Source organism: Scyliorhinus torazame, chromosome 17 (assembly GCF_047496885.1).
Source record: "Scyliorhinus torazame isolate Kashiwa2021f chromosome 17, sScyTor2.1, whole genome shotgun sequence".
Classification (NCBI taxonomy): Eukaryota; Metazoa; Chordata; class Chondrichthyes; order Carcharhiniformes; family Scyliorhinidae; genus Scyliorhinus; species Scyliorhinus torazame.
In genome coordinates this window covers 59322088-59347244 of record NC_092723.1, presented here as the reverse complement: position 1 = coordinate 59347244, position 25157 = coordinate 59322088, and the positions used below count along the sequence as shown (strand labels likewise).

At 47.9% G+C, this 25157-nt stretch overlaps 1 protein-coding gene across 2 annotated transcripts in view; it reads left to right on the top strand.

Annotated features, from left to right (window-relative positions):
• The window catches only part of LOC140393894 (signal peptide, CUB and EGF-like domain-containing protein 3), a 520338-nt gene that overhangs the window by 364570 nt on the left and 130611 nt on the right, over nucleotides 1-25157 (top strand). For both annotated transcript variants that reach the window (XM_072480490.1, XM_072480491.1), the window contains one exon: nucleotides 12144-12266. In XM_072480490.1, coding sequence (XP_072336591.1) covers nucleotides 12144-12266 — 123 coding nt within the window. The remainder of the gene's footprint in view (nucleotides 1-12143; nucleotides 12267-25157) is intronic.

The following is a 25157-nucleotide window of genomic DNA, read 5'->3' as shown; positions in this document are numbered from 1 at the left end:
CTGTCCTGTAACAGGGGCTATTAGTTCTGTTACTGTCCTGTAACACGGGCTATTAGTTACTGCCTTTTAACAGGGGCTATTAGTTACTGTTACTGTCCTGTAACAGGGGCTATTCATTCCTGCCCTTTATAAGGGGCTTTCAGTTACTGCTGCGTAACAGGGGTTATTGGTCACTGCTATGTAACACGGGTTATTAGTTACTGCCGCGTAACAGGGTTATTGGTTGCTGATCTGTAACAGGGGCTATTAGATACTGTTACTGTCCCGTAATAAGGGTTATTAGTTACTGCGCTATTTAAAGGGCTATCAGTTACTGCCGTATAACAGGGATCGTCAGTCACTGCCCTATAACACAGGTCATTAATTACTGCCCTGTAACAAGGGCTATTAGTTACTGCCCATGTAACAGCGGCTCTTAGTTACTGCCAATTAGTTACTGCCCTACAACACGGGCTATTAGTTACTGCCCTATAATATGAGCTATTAGTTACTGCCCTGTAACATGGGCTATTAGTTACTGCCCTGTAACAGGGGCTATTAGTTACTGTCATGTAACACAGGCTATTAGTTACTGCCCTGTAATAGGGGCTATTAGTTCCTGCCACATAACAGGGGCTATTAGTTACTTCCACATAACAGGGGCTATTAGTTCCTGCCACATAACAGGGGTTATTAGTTACTGCCACATAACAGATGTTAACGTTTACTGCCACATAACAGGGGTTATTGGTTACTGCCCTCTAACAGGGGTTATTGGTTACTGCCCTGTAACCGGGGCTATTTGTTACTGCCCTGTAACAGGGGCTATTAGTTATTTCCTTGCATAAGGGGCATTGGTTACTGCCCAGTAACAGAGGCTATTGGTTATTGCCCTGTAACTGGCAGTATTGGTTACAGCCCTGTACAGAAAGCGTTGGTTACAGCCATATAACTGGTGGTATTGGTTACAGCTCTATATAGGGGACTATTGGTTACTGCCCTATAACTGGTGGTATTGGTTACAGCTCTATATAGGGGACTATTGGTTACTGCCCTATAACTGGTGGTATTGGTTACAGTTCTATATAGGGGGCTATTGGTTACTGCCCTATAACTGGTGATATTGGTTATATCTCTATATAGGGGGTTATTGGTTACTCCCCTACAACTGGTGATATTGGTTACAGCTCTATATAGGGGGCTATTGGTTACTGCCCTATAACTGGTGGTATTGGTTACAGCTCTATATAGGGGACTATTGGTTACTGCCCTATAACTGGTGGTATTGGTTACAGCTCTATATAGGGGGCTATTGGTTACTGCCCTATAACTGGTGGTATTGGTTACAGCTCCCTCTAGGGGGCTATTGGTTACTGCCCTATAACTGGTGGTATTGGTTACAGCTCTACATAGGGGACTATTGGTTACTGCCCTATAACTGGTGGTATTGGTTACAGCTCTATATAGGGGGCTATTGGTTACTGCCCTATAACTGATGGTATTGGTTACAGCTCTATATAGGGGGCTATTGGTTACTGCCCTATAACTGGTGATATTGGTTACAGCTCTATATAGGGGGTTATTGGTTACTGCCCTATAACTGGTGGTATTGGTTACAGCTCTACATAGGGGACTATTGGTTACTGCCCTATAACTGGTGGTATTGGTTACAGCTCTATATAGGGGGCTATTGGTTACTGCCCTATAACTGGTGGTATTGGTTACAGCTCTATATAGGGGACTATTGGTTACTGCCCTATAACTGGTGGTATTGGTTACAGTTCTATATAGGGGGTTATTAGTTACTGCCCTATAACTGGTGGTATTGGTTACAGTTCTATATAGGGGGCTATTGGTTACTGCCCTATAACTGGTGGTATTGGTTACAGTTCTATATAGGGGGCTATTGGTTACTGCCCTATAACTGGTGGTATTGGTTACAGCTCTATATAGGGGACTATTGGTTACTGCCCTATAACTGATGGTATTGGTTACAGCTCTATATAGGGGGCTATTGGTTACTGCCCTATAACTGGTGGTATTGGTTACAGTTCTATATAGGGGGCTATTGGTTACTGCCCTATAACTGGTGGTATTGGTTACAGCTCTATATAGGGGACTATTGGTTACTGCCCTATAACTGATGGTATTGGTTACAGCTCTATATAGGGGGCTATTGGTTACTGCCCTATAACTGGTGGTATTGGTTACAGCTCTATATAGGGGACTATTGGTTACTGCCCTATAACTGGTGGTATTGGTTACAGCTCTATATAGGGGGTTATTGGTTACTCCCCTACAACTGGTGATATTGGTTACAGCTCTATATAGGGGGCTATTGGTTACTGCCCTATAACTGGTGATATTGGTTACAGCTCTATATAGGGGGCTATTGGTTACTGCCCTATAACTGGTGGTATTGGTTACATCTCTATATAGGGGGCTATTGGTTACTGCCCTATAACTGGTGGTATTGGTTACAGCTCTATATAGGGGGCTATTGGTTACTGCCCTATAACTGGTGGTATTGGTTACAGCTCTATATAGGGGGCTATTGGTTACTGCCCTGTAACTGGTGGTATTGGTTACAGCCCTGTATAAGGGGCTATTGGTTACAGCCCTGTAACGGGGCTGTGGTACAGCCCTGTAATCGGGGTTACAGCAGGCTTGTAATCAGGGCTCTTGGTTACAGCCCTGTATAAGGGGCTTTTGATTACTGCCCTGTATAAAGGGCTATTAGTTACTGTGGGAGTGATCCAGTGAGCCTGTTGCGCCCGGCACGGATCTGAGTGCAACAAGTGAATTGCACAAATCGGGCCCCACGCGGGGCTGATCATGATTCATGGAGACCCGATCCTCCTGGCAAGCTTCAGGAAATCCCCCTAAGTGAGTCTGCTGAATCGCACCCTATGTCTCCTTCACTTCACTGACCCTTACATTGTTCCACTAACTAGTGTTCATTGTTTAATTGCCCTTTTCTTATTCATTCCTAAATTTTTCTTTGAATCCCCACAGCTTTCAACCTAACTAGAAGCCTTTTATTTGAAAATTGATTAAATACATTTTGGAAACCTAAGCACATTAATGGCAAGTTTATGAGAGTCAACGTGGGTTGTTTCTTCCTCAAAGGGATCACGGAGATTGGTGAGGAAGCAGCTTCCCCATTGAAAGTCAAGGATCGATGTCTGATTGGCAAATAATTCCCAAATTTACTCCTGATGTTCCCCAACACCATTATTCTACAAATAAAAAAAGGAAACAAATGGGTCAGTAGTTCCCCACTACTGCATTAAATTTACCCTTTTTAAACTTGGGCAGCATATTGACCTGCTTACAGGTCCGACTTCTCAACTTTCTTCCTAGTTCTCTGTCTTCTGCTTTTAGGACCACATCCCTTTTTTTTTACATATGTCGTTGGTACTGATGTGCACCATGACCATTGGCTGTTCACCCTCCCTCTCCAGAATGTCCTGTAACCGCTTCAAGACACCCTTGGCCCTAAGCACCATGGAGGCAACATACCATCCTGGAGTCTTGTTTGTGGCCACAGAAACACCTATCTATTCTCCTTATAATTAAATCCCCAACAACTATTGCATTCCCACACTTTTTATTCTTCCCCTCTGCTGCAGAACCAACCGTGGTACAATGAATTTGGCTGCTGCTGCTTTCCTCTGAGAGGTCATTTCCTTTAATGGTCTCCAAAGCGGTATATCTGTTTTGCAGGCAAATGACCACAGGGGATTCCTACACTGCCTGTCTGGCTCTCGTGTTCTGCCTGGTGGTCACCCATTCCCTTCCTGCCTGTGGAGTCTGATCCTGTGGTGTGACCACCTCTCTATACATGCTAACCACAACACTCTCCACCTTGTGGATGCTCCACAGTGTTCCCAGCCGCCGCTGCAACTCCGGGCTTCCAGGGGCTGCAGCTGAAGATACTTCCTGCACACATGCTGGTCCAGGGCACTGGAAATGTTCCCGCCCTCCCACATGGAGCATGAGGAGCAAACCAAGGCTAATACCAGAACTGAGAGAGTACAGTTACGAGGGAAGATTGAAGTGGTTGGACTCTTTTCTCTGGAAAAGATGAGGTTAAGAATGAGGTTTTAAAAATTATGATGAGGTCCAATAAGGTAGTGAATGGAAAGGTGTTTACATTTGTGGGGGAGTCCTATTCTTATGGTTGTATATATGAGATCATCACTAATAAATTTAAGAAGGAATTCAGGAAAACCTCTTTACCCAGGGAATGATTAGAGTGTAGAACCTGTTACCATGCGGTGCGGTTGAGGCAAAGTATGTAAGGGGAGTCTAGGTAAGTAGATGAAGACGAAAAGAGTAGAAGGGCATATCGATGAGGTAGAACGGTTGGAGGTGACTTGTGTGGAGTCAATGGTGTAAACCTGTTGGGCTGAATGGCCTATTCTATGAAATAGTTTAATATTTGCATCTCTTTTTTGACAGGCCCCTTGCTGATGTAGCACTAACGTTCGGGTCAAGATGAGCACTAGCACTTGTGCCTTGCCCTACCCACTGAGTTAACAGGCATTTAACCTTTACTAACTTTGAATCTAACCAGTTGAATCTTCACAGTTTATAATTGGCTGATTGAAGTCTCCCATTAACACAGCGTTCCTGTTCTCACAAACCCTTCCTATCTCTTCATATTGAACCTGTACTGTGCTGACCTTGTGGTCGGTACCAACCTGCTTCAAATTGGAGCACATGTCATCTGTGCAATACAATTGGAAGGCTCCATGCACTTAAATAAATCACCAGCACACGCCAAAAAGAATTAGAGGGAGCGTTGATCATCCCCCTAATTTTCAGTCGGGTCTGTGCAGATTACTTCTTTCTAAATAGAGTTGTTCTATCTGTGGCTTACCTCTTCCGTGGCATAGAGAGGGAAGCTTCCTGCTGCATTGAAGATGTTGCTCTTGACTTGTGTTACTCACGCTTTGAGATGGAAATGACCATGTTCGTCATCGGGGATGTTTGACTGGGTTCTGACGAGTAACCATGGTGCGGCATGGTGACACAGTGGTTAGCTGCCACTTCACAGCGCCAGGGACCCGGGTTCGATTCCAACCTTGGGAAACTGTCTATGTGGAGTTTGCACATTCTTCCCGTGTCTGCGTGGGCTTCCTCCAGGTTTTCCAGATGCTCCAGTTTCCTCGCACGGTCCAAAAATGTGCAGGGTATGTGGATCGGCCATGTTAAATTGCCCCTTGGTGTCCAAAGATGTACAGGTTAGTTGGGCTGTTAGGGCGGGGGCGTGGTCCTGGGTGTGGTGCTCTTTCAGGGGGTCGGTGCAGACTTGATGAGCTGAATAGCCTTCTTCTGCACTGTAGGAGTTCTATGGTAACATAAGGCTGATTGGAGGCTAGAAGGATACCGCCGAGCATTTGAGTTTTGGACGAGTTGCTGGTTTGTGATTTTATTTCCTTGGGCTTTTCTCAATACCTCTGATATGCCCCTTGCTTTCGGAAGAAGCTGCAATGTTATTATTTTGTGGCATCAGCTGCAGTGACCCTGGGAGAGGTTCTCCCCAGACTCGGAAGTCAATACAAAAGAAAAATTGCATATCAAACTTGCCGCTAATTGTTTTTGGAGAGTGTGCGGATGATTTATTTCAATTTGCCCACCCCTAATTATTACTTTTGCGCAGCTGGTCATGTGCTGTGATTTCAAGTGGCTCATGCAGGAATTTTCAGTTTGTGTCGCAACTCGAGGAAATCCTTTTGTTACATAAATGGTTCTTCACTAAATCAATTTCCATGTTTCCATCCAAGGACATGGTTAGCTGTATCTGGCTTAAAAGCTATAGGGCTGGATTCTCCGATCCTGCAGCTATGTCCGCAGGATCGGTCTGGTCTTACGACCAGAAAGATCCTCCGCCAGGTGGGGGGCTAGCAGCCGCGGAGCGTAAAGCCCTTACCTGCTGATACTGCTGCAGAATGGCCGTGTCCGCGCATGCGCACAGTGGCGGCCGCTCCGTGCAACATGTCATCGGCCGCACATAGACCCTTCCTGCCAAAAGCTGCCACCCTGTAACACCCCTCGCCACACCCGGACCACCCCCCACCCGTCCCCCCAGCCCCCGCCGAAGCCCCCCCACCCCTGTCAGCGGAATGGCTGACCCCCCCCCCCCCCCCCCACTGTGGCAGCGCTGGACACAGTCCGCAGCCACCATGCGAGGTCCCCGAACGTTGTGAGGACACAGGCCGAACACCGTCAGGGACTCGGTCCATGGGGGGGCGGAGCATCAGGGGAGGGCCTCAAGTGACGTCCTAAGGCCGTCCATGTGGAGTGTGGCATACTCCCTGAGCACGCCGTTTTTGAGTGGGGCGGATCATTGCAAAAACGGCGCCGTCCGCGATTCCAGCATAAATGTGGACTCTCCGACTGATCACCAAATGCGATTTCGGCATCGCCCCCTCAAAAACGGCAGCGCCCGCGATTCCAGCATAAATGTGGATTCTCCATTCGGTGATCGGAAAATCCCACCCATAATCTGTGCCATAGATCTATAAAGATATCAATTCCTTTACTGCAATCAAACGCACAATTAGCCATGTAGTCTTTTTGACTCAGAACTAAATTCTGTTGCAGTATTGAAACCTTAGTGATATCGTTGTCACCAGAAGCAAAAACGCGTTGGAACAAATGATTGTGGAAGGAGTAACGTGGATGAATTTTACCCCATTTCTTTTTGATTGAGAAATGCAAGGAATTAGGCCAAGGTCCAGAGTGCAAGAGACCATCAAAGCTGCAAAGGGGAGAACGTTGAATATATCCGGAAGTGAAGGATAAACATTCACGAGTCGGGAGGGTGGGGGGGGATTTAAAATCAAATTAATTTGAAAAGCCCCTGTCATGATATACACCAGTATATCATGGTGCAGATACACACACACTGATGGACACACAGCGGGACCAATCAACACACACAACACCGCAGCCAATCACCAGTTAGAGCACACTCACGAAAAGACAGGGGGCATCAGAGTTCCCGCTCATTCGGGATGCAGCCTCCTACAAGGACAGAGCTTACAGCTTACAACACAGGTCCTCACCATGTGCTGAGTGCATAGACTGGTTCGGACAGGCATAGGTCTTTAGTTTAATCTAACATCGTGTTAACCCACAGTGAAAGTATGTTCAACAGTTTCTGTTGCACTATTTTAAGTGTTGGTGGCATGTATGTGTTCCACGGATCCAGAGCACCCAACACATCATGATACCAGGAGTTGAGGGATGTTAGAACTTCTTAGACCTACCTGCAAGTGATCTGCCTTCCACCAGCATGCAGTCATCCTGCAAAATGGACAGCGTCGGCCCTCCGCCGCCGCTCCGCATCACCGGTAACCTTGGGGCCAACTGGAAGATATTCAAACAACGCTTCCAGCTCAAGCTGGAAGCCACAGACCGGGAAGATGCCTCGGACACCAGGAAGATCGGTCTCTTCCTATCCGCGGCTGGGGGAACATGCCATCCACATTTTCAATTCACTCACCTTTGCTGATGATAAAGATAAATCAAAATTCAAGACGGTCCTCCTCAAGTTTGACACTCACTGCAGCATAGAGGTGAATGAAAGTTTCGAGCGCTATGTATTCCAACAACGTTTACCGGGTAAGGATGAACCTTTCCAGTCCTTTCTCACCCACCTCCGCATCCTTGCGCAGTCCTGTAATTAGGGGCCCACCTCCGACTCCATGATACATGACCAGATCGTTTTTGGTGTTCAGTCGGACCCCCTACACCAGCAGCTCCTCAAGATAAAGCAGCTCACCCTAGGGCCCGCCATCGAGACCTTCGTGCTACACGAACACGCCACTAGTCGGTATTCACACGTCCAAGCTGCTGAAACGGCGCGGGCAAGGTCCGCACGAGGCAGAACCGTTCCAAGCAATCGAGCAACTCCAGGGCCTCAGCCTGGATAAGGGCGGCCATTTTGCGGCTTTTCGCGGACTCCCGCGCTTGTGTGCACCGAACGAGGGGACGTCGATGAACGTACTGCGCAAGGCGTGCACCACGCACGGCCGCACCGCGCATGCGCAGTGGCGCAGCGAACATACTGAAGCTACAACGTGTGGCAACTGTGGCTCCGCCCATTTAAAGCGGCAATGCCCTACAAAATCCCAACAATGCCTGAGATGTGGCAAACGTGGATACTATGCTGCTTTATGCAGATCAGCTCGGCCTGCCAATTCGTATCGCTCTGGCCAGACTCGCAGGAATGTCCGGGCCATTCAACCCACGGTCACCAAGTCGATGTGGACCTACTACCCGATATTGACACCGAGGACCCGAAGACACCTTTTCGAATCGGTATAGTTACAAAAAACAGGGGGTGCGATTCTCCACTCCCACGCTGGTTGGGAGAATCGCCTGGGCCGCCAAAATTTCCGTGGATGCCGGTCTGATGCCGTCCCGCGATTCTCCCAAGAGGCGGGAATGGCCCAGTCGAGTTTCGCGGGCCGCAGGCCAGAGAATCGCCGGAGACACCCAAAATGTCGATTCTCCGGCACCCCCGCAATTCTGAGGCCCGGATGGGCCGAGCGGCCAGGCCAAAACGGCGGGTTCCCCCCGGCGCCGTCCACACCTGGTCGCTGCAGTCGTGGGCGGTGCGTGAACGCTGGGGGGGCGGCCTGCGGAGGGGCAAGGGGGGATCCTGCACCGGGGCGTACCTCAGATGTGGGGTGGCCCGTGATCGGTGCCCGACGATCGTCGGGCCGTCCTCTCTGAAGGATGACCTCCTTCCTTCCGCGGCCCCGCAAAATCCGTCTGCCATCTTCTTGCGGGGCGGACTTAGAGAGGACGGCAACCACGCATGCGCGGGTTGGCGCCGGCCAATCCGCGCATGCGCGGATGACGTCCGATCTATGCGGCGCCGCTTTTACGCGGGCGACAAGGCCTGGCGCGGGTAGATGACGCGGCCCCGATACTGGCCCATTGTCAGGGCCTGAATCGGTCGGGACCTGGGCCGTTCCGCGCCGTCGTGAACCTCGACGGCGTTCACGACGGCGCGGCCACTTCGGCGTGGGAGTGGAGAATCCCGCCCAGGGTGTCCCCGAAGCAAAGAATACATCCTCTCTCGGTATACAGCATTTATCCAGACGATGAGTGGTGTGCCACCCTTACGGTCAACCGGTCTTAGCTTGCTTTGATCCAGCAAAGGAGACCAAAATTTCGACCGATGCTAGTCAATCCGGCATTGGGGCAGTGCTCCTTCAACGTGGTGAGGCCTCATCATGAGCCCCCGTTGCATATGCGTCACGTGCGATGACCCCCACGGAGCAGTGCTACGCGCAGATAGAAAAGGAGTGCCTGGGCCTTCTGGCCGATGTGGTTAAGTTTCACGATTATGTTATGTCTACGGACTTCCTCAATTCACCGTCGAGACCGACCATCGCCCGCTGGTCAATATAATACAGAAAGACTTGAACGATATGACGCCTCGCCTCCAGCGTATTCTTCTCAAGCTCCGGCGATATGACTTCCAGCTGGTATACACCCCAGGCAAAGACCTCATCATTGCTGACGCTCTCTCCAGGGCAGTCAACACTCCATGTGACCCAGCGGGATTTGTCTGCCAGGGTGACGCCCATGTGGCATTCGCGGCCTCCAATCAACCTGCCACAGATGAACGCCTTGTTCAAATTCACCGCGAGACGGCGGCTGACCCCTTGCTACAGCGTGGCATGTGCCACCTAACGGACGGGTGGCTCAAGGGCCAATGCCCTCAGTTCTATAATATCAGAGATGATCTGGCGGTAGTAGACGGGGTTCTTCTAAAACTGGACCGCATTGTCATCCCGCATTTGTGCATGTAAAGAAACATTTGCTCGACAGGGCATTCCGCTCATGGTTATGTTGGACAATGGCCCCTGCTTCGCCAGCCAGGAATGGTCCAACTTTGCCAGGCGGTACAATTTTGCCCATGTGACATCCAGTCCCCTGTACCCCCAATCCAACGGCAAAGTGGAGAAGGGAGTACATATAGTCAAACGGCTCCTATGCAAGGCTGCCGATGCTGTGTCCGATTTCCACCTTGCCTTGCTGGCCTATCGCTCCGCCCCGCTGTCCACTGGCCTGTCACCAGCCCAGTTACTCATGGGTCGTACCCTGAGGACGACGGTGCTGTCCATCCATGTCCCAGACCTCGACCACATTCCAGTCCTTCGCCGGATGCAGCTGTCTCGTGCACAGCACAAGGTGGCTCATGACTCCCGTGCAGCTGATCTCCCTGCTCTGGCTCCAGATGCCAACGTCCGCGTCCATCTTCCGGATTGGGGTGGTCTGCGACCGCTGTTGTCCTTTGGCAGGTGGCCCCCCGCTCGTTCCTGGTTCATCTACCGGGTGGCTCTATTCTGCACCGCAATCGACGCGCCCTTCGTCTCGTTCCTCGCTCGCCACGTGATCCTCCACTGTCGCCTCGCTCTCCTGCTGACCCTGCCACGGACTATGCAGAGCTCCCTGTCACTCTGCATCCCCCTGACTCTGACGCAGTCCAGCCCGCTCCTGAACCGGCGGCTCTCGACCCACCCTTGAGGCGGTCAACCAGAATTCGTCGCCCACCTCCGAGACTTAATTTATGAACTTTGCGGACTTATAGACTCTCTGAATTGTTTTGTTGCTTTGTTTGATCGTTTCCCTGGTTTGTATATAGTGTTGATCTCGTTACTCTTGTTGCATACTGCTTCTCTGCACCAGGCACCTTCCCATGTAAATAGCTTAGTTCTCATGTACGTAGTCCTGTAAATATATCTTCGCACCCCACACGTAGTTAGGAACATTCTCACCATACATTATTTATTGCCACACACATACATTCTTTTATAAAAGGGGGTATGTCATGATATGCACCAGTATATCATGGTGCAGATAAACACACACTGATGGACACACAGCGGGACCAATCAACACAGACAACACCGCAGCCAATCACCAGTTAGAGCACACTCACTATAGAGACAGGGGGCATCAGAGTTCCCGCTCATTCGGGATGCAGCCTCCTACAAGGACAGAGCTTACAGCTTACAACACAGGTCCTCACCATGTGCTGAGTGCATAGACTGGTTTGGATAGGCATAGGTCTTTAGTTTAATCTAACATCATGTTAACCCACAGTGAAAGTATGTTCAACAGTTTCTAACTTAATAAAATATTGTTGCACTATTTTAAGTGTTGGTGGCCTGGTGTTCCAGGGATCCAGAGCACCCAACACATCAGCCCCAGAAAGAACTATTTGGAATTATAGATGGCACAGTCTGTCTTGATTGCAATAGAATAAAAATCAGAAGAAGGGTGCAATGAATATTGTATTTAAAAACTAAACGTGACAAATCCGAGGAATAGTGGCCACAATGCTATCAATAATGTGGTAAGGAAGATTAGGAAAAAAAGACATAGAAGCGGTGTGAGAGGATTTGCTTGTCAAACAGCAAGTATTTCCTGTATTCTCTCCAAGAGTGAGATCATGACCAGGACAAGTAAAGGCACCCATGTTTCTTTGGTGATATATTTACTTTGTAAGTGTGACACTTCACTGAATTGCTATGAAGTTGGTACTAATACTGTGAAATTGTTTGCTTTTCACTTCTCTCTTTTCCTATGCCTCTCTATCTCTCTATATCTTTCTCTCTCTGTCTTACTACCTCTCTCACCGTCTCACTCTATGATTCTCTCTCCCTGTCTTGCCACTCTCACCATCTCACTCTATGTCCCTGTCTCTCACTCATTCTCTCATTCTCTCTCTCACATATGTATATATATATAAATTTCTCTCTCTGCCTCTCTCTCTTTCCTATCCCTCACTCTCTCTGTGCCTTCCACATTCCTTCAATGATTCTCTTGCTAACTTGCTCTTTCTCCATGCCTCCGCTCTCTCTTCCTCTTTATCTCTCACTTTCTCATTCTCTCTCCCTCTCTAAATAAAAACCTCTCTCTCTGCCTCTCACTCTCCCATCCCTCATTCACTCGCTCTGTGCCTTTCATACCCTCTATTTCTCTCTTGCTAACTCGTTCCATGTCCCTTCTCTACACCTCCCTATTTTCTTGCTCTTCGTCTCTGACTCTTTCTCATTCTCTCTCCCGGACTCTCTCTCATTCTCCCTCTCTACGTTCTTTCTCTCCCGCTGTTTGCCCCTCCCATGCAGATATTGATGAATGTCGCCTGCACAATGGTGGCTGTGACCATGTCTGCAGGAACACAATTGGAAGTTTTGAGTGCAGCTGCAAGAAGGGCTACAAACTCCTTACTAATGAAAGGACTTGTCAAGGTGAGTCAACGTACCTCACCTTTTAAAAATGTTTTAAATCCAGCCACTGCAATCTCACCGTTAATTACAATTTTCAGTTTAATCCCTCGAACTGAGATGTTGCTCTCCGTGAATCACATGAAACAGATGTGGTCTTAGAAATTGTGCTTTTCATTACACTGAAGCACAAGGCAGCTGCTGCAGCTGTGGTAACTCATTGGTTAATCCTCAAAGGTGGTGTGTTTGGTGTCTGCTTCGGTGATATCATTATCTGGCAGTGTTATCCGCTGGTAAACAGCGAGATTAGATTTTAGATGTGACTGCTCATTTTATGTGACAGGCTGGAAGGACAAACAGTTTTGGGGAGAAACCTGATCATTGTGTTTTTTTAAAATATCTATTTTTATTCAAGGCTTTTTACAAATATACACGAAAATATCAGAAGGCCAAGACATCAACCTAACCAAACAGCCACAAATCCCAAACCTCCTCGATACCAATGCCCCACTACAGCCCACCTTCCCCATTGTTACCTCCTTATTTCCCCCCTAACCTTGCTGACCCCTCAATGAACGGTTTCCAGCTCTGGGTGAACCCCTCTACCAACCTCAGGACCTTCTCCAACCTCAGGAATTCTGCTAGGTCACTCACCCACATCCCCGCCTTCGGGGGCTCCGAATCCCGTCAACACAACAAGATCCGTCTCCGGGCTATCAGGGAGGCAAAAGCCAATATATTGGCCTCTCTCCTCACCTGGACTCCCATATCTTCCGACACACCAAATATCGCCACCTCCGGACTCGGGGCCATCCCCACACCCAGATGAGGGAATCATTTGTGTAGATCCCTCAAATCTCATCAGCAGTGAACGAGGGTAAGAAATGGGGTCTCTGGCTATCCCTCCTCACAAAAGTACTGCTGTGTCATCCATTTTGGATGAGAATATTATTCTTGTTCAATAGGATAGCCATGTCGTTTAACAGATGTGTCCAGGAATATTTACACTGTCTATGACCTCTGTTTCCGTTTATGGAAGTTGCTATGTTGTGATCAGTTCTACAATCCAGTTGGGCACGATCCAACCCAACAAACAATCAGTGACCGTTCTGGGCAGGATTGGTGGGGCCATGCCCGGCGCTGCTACCTAATGGCATTCTGCTGCTATTTTGGGCCCCGGCGAGGACACCCCCCCCCCCCCCCCCCACCCCCAGCCCGGAGGTCAATCATTCTGGGCCTCAGATCGCCCGGGAGACCCCCCCCCCCGGTGCCGTTCTGCCTGGTCCCCATTTGTGGGGAACACTGCTGAACAGCGCTCGGCTGGGGCCTCCTCAGCGAGGCCGGTAGATGCTGGGTGGCCATTCAATCCGGCATCAGCAGAATTACGTGGGTTTCTAAACTCGCTGAACTCTGCGAGAGATTGTGATGTCTCGCGATATCTCGTTACATCTCACAAGGCCGCTCCCGGGATCAACTGGCCGTCTCCCGTCCCGACTCCAGAAGGACAGGGCCAATAAACCAAGCATTTCTCAAGCGATGGAAATTCCATTGGTCCAAAGTCCAGTGTTTCTCAGAAGGCCTGGATGGGCACAATCCAAGTGGTAAAGTCACTTGGATTTGTGAAAACTAACAGCTGTGGATACTGAAGTACTTTCCCATTGCTGGAAAGAGATCATCCATTGGTCACTGGGGTCCTCTGGTGGTCGACCATGAGTCTGCAGCGGTGTGGTTCTGAGTTGCAAATACAAATGGCAATTGTATAATTACAGATGTTGAGATGCTGGACTAGTAAAGCCACAAGATAATTTTGCCACATGCAGTCCAGAATTACAGTCATTACTATAGCCCAAAGTCAATCTGTTATTTCCATTGAATTCCCTTTTTATTTTGATTTCAGCGAGCCATTTTCTTTCTTCACCCAGAGCTGAAAGCCCAGTGTGTTAGTTATTCGGTCACCTTCCATTCTGGTATGTTAGTTACTCACCCACCTTCCATTCTGGTGTGCTAGTCACTCGGTCACCTTCTGTTCTATTAATTAGAGAAGGTAAACATGCATCAACGAGTGCAAGGATCAGGAAACCTGCAAATACTGGTATTTTGAAATGAACGAAAAAAGATTAAAAATGCACAGCAGGGTCAGACAACAGCTGCATAGAGAAAATATAGTTAATTCAGGTGTGTGTCTCCATCAGAATGACCTTTTCCATTCAAAATCTGACCTACCTGTGGTGTTTGACCAATAATTTCTGTGTATATTAATGTACAGGCCTGCATTTGGTTTATCATAGATTATCATAGAATTTACAGTGCAGAAGGAGGCCATTCGGCCCATCGAGTCTGCACCGGCTCTTGGAAAGAGCACCCTACCCAAGGTCAACACCTCCACCCTATCCCCATAACCCAGCAACTCCACCCAACACGAAGGGCAATTTTGGACACTAAGGGCAATTTTTCATGGCCAATCCACCTAACCTGCACATCTTTGGACTGTGGGAGGAAACCGGAGCACCCGGAGGAAACCCACGCACACACGGGGAGGATGTGCAGACTCCGCACAGACAGTGACCCAAGCCAGAATCAAACCTGGGACCCTGGAGCTGTAAGCAATTGTGCTATCCACAATGCTACCGTGCTGCCCCTATTTCTAAACCTCTACCAGGATTTAATAAATTGTCACAATTAAATACAAAATGCATATAGATGCCTTAATTTGACTTTAAAAATTAAATGTAATTCATTCTGGACAGACGTAGGATTGGATTTAGCACTCCCAAGCTCGTGGATTTGAAAGCGAGGGGGTCGGTGTGGAGTGAAGGGGTGTGGAGGTGGGGAGAATGGGGTGTGGGGGGGTTGTGGGGAGAAGGTGTGGGGGGGGGAGTGTGGGAGAAGGGAGAGAGTGTGGGTTGGGGAGAAGGTGGGGAGAAGAGGGTGTGGGGGGGGTGTGGGGAGAAGGGGGTGTGGGGGTGGTGGTGGGACCAGGGGGTTGGGAGAAGATGTTGTGGGGGGCTGGGGGAGAAGGGAGAGGGGGTGGAGTGGGGAGAAGGGGGTGTCTGGAGAAGGGGGTGGGGTGGGGAGAAGGGGATGTGGGAGTTGGGCAGAAAGGGGTGTCGAGGTAGGGAGAAAGGGGTGGGGGTGTGGGGAGAAGGGAGAGGTACATGTTAAATTAAGTGGGTGCCCCCCCCCCCCTCATCCTTCTCCTACTGCAATTTTAGCAGTGGCAGGGGTGGCATCAGACAACTCTCCCTCCAGTGGGTCAAATGCGGCCCACTTAGGGGGCCTCATTCTGCCACTACCAGGATTAAACCGATGGTGGGAGAGATCCAAGCCAAGCAATCAGCTAGGTTTCTCTTGGCGGCTGGTTGGTAGATATGGGAGTGTCCCACTTTCATCGGCCCACTGCGCTCATTGGAGGGCTCCCTCAAGTATTAATGACTCCCCCATGTTCCCTTCCCCCCATCTCAAATCTCAGCCCTCACACTGACCCGCGTTTCCCCCATCCCAAACACTTACAAAGTTCCGATCCATTGCCGAACGCCTCCTTGAGCACTGCCGGGATGTGGGAGCTGCGCTGTATTATTCTGTGATCCTGGAGCCTTGTATAATTCAACCCATAGAGTCAGAGATCTATCTCTCAATGGTTGACCGTAAGGTGTTAGTGATATGCGTATTGGAACAGTGAGGGAGAGATCCTTACTGCTGTGTTTGACTAGCACATTCAAAGGTACTTACAGCATCTATTCACAGAATACAACGATTCCGAGCAGAACCTTATGCTACGGATGCAAGGCTTAGGTAAGCTGCCAGTGCTGTTCTTTCCCTGACCCTCCATATCCATACCTGCTCCAGATCATGTGAAGTAATATTAGTTGATAAACCATCTCTAGTTTTAAGCTAGACAATAATGAACTTTGTTACATGTGGATTATGAGTGTTCTGGTCACAAATGATGTCTGCAATTTTATTTTTAGCCAATCTTCACACCCGCACTATTTTTCCTTTGGGGAATAGTGGGGGAAGTGCTGGAAGGACCCGAGCTAATTATCAGCTCGTTGATCCGCGTAATGAACACTCCTTCTGTGGCCAATAAGTCGTGGTGCTGGACTGGAGCCCGGAGCTTCTGGTCCAGTGGTAGGGGCATTATCACTGTGCCATAAGACCCCCTACATGTCTGCAATTAAATTATATTATTCAGACTATCACAGTTGATGTCACAATGTACACACCGCAACTTTGAAGACTATTGCAGTGATGCACGATCAATTACACTCAAGACGAGGTGATTTCATAACTGAAGGTTTTAATCGACTAGAACTTGTTCCCCAGCAGCTTCGGTACAGAAAGTGAAGGCTGCTGGGACGGCACCGGTTCTTACAGGCGGAGCTACGTATCAACAGCCAATGGTAAATTCCTAGGTTTAACCAATAGTCATCAGCCTCTTAGGTACCACAATACCTGATAATACCACATGCAGATAGTAAAATTAATAAATCTACTTTTCAACCAGGCCACTTGGTCTTCCAACCTCTGCGATCCTGCATTTTACAAGCTCTGATCCTTTCCTAGATTAAAGGATTATTACTTCATGATTAAAAACAGCAATAAAGCTCTTTGTACGACGCAGTTGATACAGAGCGGTCTTTTGCACCAACTTCAGATATCAAAGGACGCAGGTTGGAGTTAGAAATAGAATGGTAAATTAGCTGGAACATTTGTACACATGGGCAATAGGTGGAACATTCGCACACATGGGCAAAAGATTGGGGTAGACGATATAAATGAGATGCATTTCGTGAAGTCAGATAGTAGAGATTGAGCTGAGTGAAACAGAAACATTTATATCACCAACTTGCAGTTGTATAGCACGCTTAACATCATAACATTTTCCAGTACATTTTCTCGGGGAGAGAGGATTTAAAGGGAGATGGACCAAGCGGTAGAGGGCTTACCATCGGGTTAGAATGAAGGGTAGAGATTTAAAAGAGAGAGGAACTGAAGGGTGCAGGATTTGGGTGATAAATTTTTAAAAATTCGTTCTTGGGATGTGGGCTGGGCCAGCACTTGTTGCCCATCCCTAGTTGTCCTTGAACTGAGTGGCTTGCTAGGCCATTTCAGAGGGGAGTGGGGCTGTTAAGAGTCAACCACATTGCTTCGCTGTGTGGGTCTGGAGTCACTTGTCGGCCAGACCGGGTAAGGATGGCGAGATTTTCTTCCCTGCAGGACATTAGTGAACCAGATGTGTTTTTACGACAATCGTCATAATTATGCTTTCAATTGCAGCTTTTTATTGAATTCAAGTTTCACCATCTGCCATGGGGAGATTCGAACCAGGGACCCCAGAGCATTACAGTGGGTCTCTGGATTACTAGGCTAGTGACAATACCACTACGCCACCGCCTGGTATGGCCTGGAGGATTTAGGATAGGGATGGACTGAGCAACAAAGGATTAAGACAGATGACGCAAACAGAAAAGGAATAAGTAGCAAGGTGGATGGAAGTTTGGGTTCGTTTTGACCCAGTCAAAAGGACATGTTTTTGGGGAAGCAGGTAAGGTTTAAGGTGAGAGTGTAGGGTTCAGTTCGGACAGTTCACATCCAACCTTGTAGATTTTATATTGCTGACTAAACCCGGAACAGTCCTTGGCACAGAAACACAATTGGTTTTGTTCCAAGGGGTCAGGTACATGGCCTGCAGAGGATTTTTACAGTAACAGGTGATCTTATCACCATGCAGTCGCATCATGGTACTTATCAAACATGCGCTGCTGTAATCTCTACAGGCTCACAGTCACGTACACATGTTTCAGCACCCTTCTAGCTAAAGGCATTTGGGGTGAAGCCAACGTCGGTGAGGGGTGACCAGAGATTATCAGCGAGTCACGCCCATGATGTGTTAAATGATTTAGAACTATGTTTTTGTTAGTCACTGAAATAAAAAAATCAGCAGTGTGACAGATAAATGTTATGGGTGGGTGCAGACTGGGTTTGGTACTGGCTTATTAAAGCTCCACAGAGGAGAATGGGAAACAATTTCACTGTGATTAAAGTATGAAAGGGACATTGAAAGTGTACATATGTTTAGGAATGAAATAATTATTTAACCAGTTGGGCAAAGGAGTCTTTTAACCCCGTCCCTGTCTGACCCCGTCCCTGTCTGACCCCGTCCCTGTCTGACCCCGTCCCTGTCTGACCCCGTCCCTGTCTGACCCCGTCCCTGTCTGACCCTGTCCCTTTCTGACCCCGTCCCTTTCTGACCCCGTCCCTTTCTGACCCTTCATGGAAAATCTTGCCCAGTGAGTTGAATATATCAGGAGAATTTGCTTCAGTTCGAGTTGGGGGTAGTCTTGGAGGGGGCTGATGCGGAGCGAAGGTCTGCATCGGGCCAACTCCACCTCCTCCTGTGTGAGGTTAAGTTTGATACAGTTTAAGGTGGTGCATAAGTCAGTGTGGAGTTTGCATTTCTCCCCGTGTCTGGATGGGTTTCCTCCGGGTGCTCCGGTTTCCTCCCACATTCCAAAGATGTGCAGGTTAGATGGATTGGCCAGGCTAAATTGCCCCTTAGTGTCCAGAAGGTTAGGTGGGGTTACTGGGTTATGGAGATAGTGTGGAGGTTTGGGTTTAAGTGGGGTGCTCTTTCCAAGGGCTGGTGCAGGTTCGAATGGCCTCCCTCTGCACTGTAAATTCTATGATGATCTATTGTATGAAGTCGCACTTGACGAGGGCGCGTATGAGTAGGTTCTTCCCTGGGGTGGAGGAGAGATGTACCAGATGTTCTAGTGGGCTGGCGAACCACACACATATGTTTTGGTCTTGCCCCAGGCTGGCTGACTTTTCAGCTTCGTTTTTCGAAACAGTGTCAGGTTCTATAGGTTAAGGTGGAACCGTGCCTGATGGTGGCCACCTTTGGAGTTTCAGACTTTCCGGAGCGGCAGAAGGGGAAGGAGGCAGATGTCTTGGCCTTCACCTCTCTAATAGCCCAGAGGCAAGTCTTGCTCGGGTGGAGGTCCCCAGCACCACCTTGGTTAGGGGACGTCATGGATTTTCTGCAGCTGGAGAAGTATACTTTGAAAGGATCAGGTTTTACTCAGGTGGTGGCTGTTCATTAATATTTTCAAGGAGCTGGTTACTGTCAGCTATTGGGGGGAAGGAGGGGGTTTGGAGAGGACAGTCTAGGTACGGGGTTGGATGGGGTGGGGTTGGGCATATTTTTGTTTATTTGATGGAATGGAGTGAACCGTTTGTATGTCTAAACGAACATTTTTGAATAAACTTTATTTAAAAAATAATTTGCTCCAGCCTTCCCCAATACTCATTCCCAAAGCGTAATACGCTTGGTATTGTAATGGTGCTAAGGCATCTCACTGTGGGCAGATTTTCCCATTTGTTTTGTGTCAGGCTCTGACTGAAAACTGGCATGTGGGTCTCCAGCTGTACAGCCGAATTTTTAGTTCATATCTTGAATCTTTCTGAAAGAAAAATCAGTGACCATGGTTTATGCCTTCACTGTGATGGGGCGGGGGCTGATAGAGCCTGCGAGGCCGACCCCACAGAGATCAGAGCGCCTTTTAAAAAACGTGCCCTGCCGGCGATTCTCCGTTCGCCGGAGAGTCGCGCACAAACGTCGCGGGCCGTCAACTATGATTCTCCAAGCCGGCGCGGGCTCGGAGAATCCCGGCCCATGTTTGGCTGTGACTTTCAAACAAATGGAACCTTCTCGGAGCATCAGATTAACTGACCTCGTTATCTCTGAAGATATGATAATGAATCCGTGAGCAGCAGAAATCAAATCCAAAGGGAATTGTACAAAGGCCATCTACTTTTATTAAGCCAGGCCTGGTCAATGGAAACTAGTCTGCAAGGACAAAGGACCCTGCAACTTGTTTATTAATGTTTTAACCATTAGGAATTTCAGAGTGGGTGCGGTGGCTAGTGGCAATGTCATTGGCCTAGTCATCCAGAGGCCCAAATTAATGCTCTGGAGACATGGGTTCAAATCCCACCATGGCAGCTGGTGGAATTTAAATTCAATCAATAAAAAAACTGTAATTGTAAAGCTTGTCTCAATAATGGTGACCATGAAACTATCATTGATTGTTGTAATGTTTCGCTGATTCACATGTCCTTTAAGGAAGGAAACCTGCCATCATTACCTGGTCTGGCCTACATGTGACTCCAGACCCACAGCAATGTGGTTGACTCTTAGCTGCCCTCTGAAATGCCCGAGCAAGCTACTCAGTTCAATGGCAATTAGGGATGGACAACAAATGCTGGCTTTGCCAGCAGTGCCAACATCACATGGGAGAATTTTTAAAAAAGTTCTGGCAGTCCTGTTATCGAAGGATATTTAGGCCATGCAGCATGACTCATGAGAGTAGTTGGGCTTTTGAAAGATTCACTTGAATGGTGCCAGGAATGCCAAGTTATAATTCTGAAGAACTGCTACTTTCTTCACGGAGATATTTAAGAGGAGTGAGAAAGGCGGGTGGGGGGAGGTGGGGGTAGAGTGGTGGGCATGCCCAATAAATATTTTCAAACATATTGCAAGTTCGCAAGTCAATGAGAAGGGAACATTGACGAAACATAATTATTGGAAGGTCAAAGGGAGATGACAAAAGAAAATCTTTGGGGGTTATTCCAACAGTGAAAATTTTGTCAATGTGGATATTGAGATAGAGAAAGTGCACTCTGAGTCCTGGCTTTATAACTCAGAAAAAGTAATTAAAATTTTTTTTGTAAAATACAGGGATATGGAATTGAAACAAGTGGCTTTAGTTGAGCAGCTGACTCGAGTAAAGACACAAATGGCGTGCAGGCTTCATTCTGCACAGCAATTCCTATGATTCTAAGAATCTGAACACTTGCCTTTTTATCTAGTTTTGAATCCCGCACAGATTATTATAACCCTTGTACAACTCTTTCAGCAAATCGAGTTTAAATTTATTTCTTGGTCAGTGCAAGGCCGCAACACCAAGGGCGCAAATTAACCAAAAATTGCCAAGTGTCATTTTGGGCGAGTTTGGCGTGGCATTTCATGCCGACATTTTGGGTGAGATCCACACATTCACCAACACTTGGGGCGAAATCTAACAGGCGCGCCACGCACAACCTGGGATGCAACGTGGCCGGTAAATCTCAAGAGACCTAACGGGATCTCATGAGACATCACAATCTGGATCCCAACCACAATGGGCGGGACCCAAATCAGCATATTCGTTTGCAATAAAGCTCACTTGAATATGAACTCACCGCAGTTATCCAAGGCGCGGGATCTAACCCGTGCGATCGGGGGCCCCTGGGTGGCCGGGTTCTGGGCAGGGTGTTACCCCCATGACACCAAGTGGGGTCAACAAGGCCGTTAAATCGCACCCTAAATGTCCATTCATTTTGCATAATTGGCGCTTTTATGCAAATTATGGCCCGGTTATAATTTGAACTGAAAGTCAAGAGTATTCCAAACCACTTCACAGGTGCAAGCTGTGCTGGCTCCAGAATAAAGAGGCAGAGGAGGCAGCAAGGATAGTTGGTACAATAGGTGGAAAATCCCCATTGACACATCAGCAATGCAAAGGAGCTTCGGTCAGCATTGATGCTATATATATATATATATATGACCAAATACAAAAGACTGAAAGGTGACCCATTCTCAGCTCGTCCAACTGTCACCAACAGGAACATAGAATAAACTCTTGGAAAGAAGAAGATACAAGGCCTCGTGCTTACAGACGGGTTTCTTGTGGCAAAGAGACATTTGAAGGGGGCTAGAAGATGCCAAGATGCCACAGACAGATGCACTTTGATGAAGTTTCTCGTTGCATTGTAAGCCAACAAAGAAAGATTTGGCAATGCAAGCGCCATTTACGACTCCACCTCATTCAAAACAAGGGAGTGTTGACCTCATATAGATGAAAACTTTGGTGATTCTCACAGTAAGAAACAGTGGAAGGAATGTGAAGCCCAGACAAGACAACAAGGGATTGTGATGCCACATTTGGAGTCATGTATGTCAGTGGTTTGTCTCTAACCTAAGTTTAACCTTACTGTAATCTCATTTTTTATTGATGTAGAGGCGAGATCCCTTGAGGATTACACCTTGATAAAGTATTGTGGGCTCACTGTGCATTCAAACAGGTCAATCAGGTTGGACTGTGTAAACAGCTCAAGACTCAACAAAGGCTTCATCAGAAGCATTGGCATCATGAAACGCCTTGGTGCACTAATTAAATAGTGATTTGTGGCGGTCTTGTTGGACGGTGGCCATGCTTTGCTCAAGGAAGGCTGAGCAGCTCAAATCTAAACCATTCTTATTTACGCATAAATACTTTGATGTGGTCCGTGTGAAGTTGTCTGATTTTCTCCATGGAATTTGAAGCTGCCCAGCATTCAGCGGAATAGTTTTGTTTTACGTGGTATTGTACGCAGTATAACGGAGGGAGGAAGCTCAACACTTAAGTTCACAATGATATTAAGTGAACTTTGTAGCAGAACACCTCACTGCAATCTGATTCTTCACACGACCTCTAAGCACTGTTCTAAATACTTGTGGAAGTTTTGCTTTTCCAAGAGGCTCCCCCTGAATCCTGGCTTGTTCAGCAGGACATTTTTACAGAGGGACTCTTCTGTTACTCCTTTCCAAGCACTCACCCTCCACGTGTGTCCTGTGTGCTGATTTGTGATGCCTGTTCCTGTTAAGGTCCGAGGAGCGAAGATGTCCTCTGTGCACTGAGTAGCAAAATCAGGCGCCAGCTTGTAAATGATTCGCATCTGATTTTGCTACATAGAACATAGTGGACATTGCAACGCCGCCCCCCCCCCCCCCCCCCCCCCCCCCATCCTAATATGATTGCACACATTTTCCCATAGGCCTCACTGACATTGATCGGAGATCATGGACAGAATTTCAAGGTCCCCACCGGCAGGTTTGCAGGGATGGGCGGGTGGTGGTTCTGGAAGATGTCCCAAGAGGCCTTCCCACCACCCTCTTGTCCGCCCCCTCACTTGCCTGCAATTTTACGGGGGGTGGGCGGGGCCAACGATGACTCATGCGTCCAAACCATAATTGAGGTCCTTAAGTGGTCAATTAATGGCCATATCAGGGCCGCTCCCCACACCAGTCTCAGTTTGAGGCCAGGGGAAGAGGTTAAGGGACAGGAGGAATTCCACAAGTCACCCTGCTCAGGCTTCAGGCTGGGTGGGGAAGCCAGCTCCAATGACGGCTTCCTCTTTGAGATAAGGCGCTCCTGAGCATGTGGGCCTGGAGTTTGGAATGCGCCAGTCCACAACCTCCAGTCGTTGACAGCTCTTTACTTTGGGATAGTCATCGAGTTACATAATTAAAGCACCAAAATGAACGTCTGTCTCTATAGCTTCATTTGCAGGGATTCATATGTTGGTATTCAGACCTGTAACATGATATCACAGCCCTGTTGCCTTATCAGTAGCAGCCTTTAACAATCCCGTTACTCATTCTGAAGGGCAGATACTCTAGCAGTGTTTGTCTTGAGTGGTTGCAGCAGAGTCTAAACAGAATGGATTATTAACCTCACATTCTTCTCACACCAACTCCCTCAAACTATTAGAAGTACTCGTGGAATAATATTAAATTAGGAATACCTGGATGGCACAGTGACAAAGTGGTTAGCCCTGCTGCCTCACAGTGCCTGGGACTCGGGTTCGATCCCAGCCCCCGGGTCGTTGCCTGTGTGGAGTTTGCACATTCTCCCTGTGTCTGTGTGGGTCTCATCCCCACAACCCAAAGATGTACAGGGTAGGTGGATTGGCCACGCTAAATTGCCCCTTAATTGGAAAACAAAGAATTGGGTACTTTAAATTTATTTTTTAAAAAGGAATAAGTGCAGTGTTTGCAAATTGCAGAGTCTTTTTGGGGGGTGGTGGGAGTGGAATGGGAAGGGCCTGTAATGGGAAAATTGAAGTGCGGTATTGGTGGTTAATACATGGGATCTGCACATTCATTTGCTGTGTGGAAACATTCCTGATCTAAGCTTTTGAGGAAAAGGTGGTGATTTAGGGGCAAGACTTCCCCAGGGTAAAACCAGCCTTCTCCCATTTGCCTCCTACCACCCAGGCCAATATTTAACTTTCGACCAAGGCCAGTTGAAACAAATTACCTGGGTATTGTCATGTTGCTTTTTGTGGGAGCTTGCTGTGCACAAATTAATATCCACATTTCCTGCATAATAACAATGACTGTAGAGGATATCCTGAGGTCATGTGGGAGGTGAGGGGGGAAAGAAGCAAGATTTGCATTTGTATAGCACCTTTTATGACCACCAGACACCCATAAGAAGACAAAAACGCAAGAAATAGGAAGAGGAGGAGGCCATACCACCCTTCAGGCCTGCTCCGCCATTGAGTACAATCATGGCTAATCTTCAACCTCAACCCCCCTTTCCTGCACGTTCAATATATTGCTCAATTCTCTGAGAGGCCAGAAGTCAGAATATTTCAGTCTTTAATATATTCAACGATGGAGTATGCACAGCTCTCTAATGCCAAAGGTTTGCAACCCTCCGCAAGTGAAGAAGTTTCTTCTCATCTCAGTCTAAATGATCAATAAGCCCCTTATCCTGAGACTGGGCACCATAGTCTAGATTAGCCAGGGAAAACAGCCTCTCAGTGTCTGTCATGTCAAGGGGAGGCGGTGTCATAGTGGTATTGGCACTGGACTAATAATCCAGACCCGAGTTTGAATCCCACCAGGGCTGTTGATGGAATTTCAATTCAATAAAAGTCTGGAATTAAAAGTTTAAAGGTGACCATGAAACAATTGTCGATTGTCATAAAAACCCATCTGATTCACTAATGTCCTTTAGGGAAGGAAATCTGCCATCCTTACCTGGTCTGGCCGACATGTGACTCCAGACCCACGGCAATGTGTTTGACTGTTAAATGCCCTCAGGG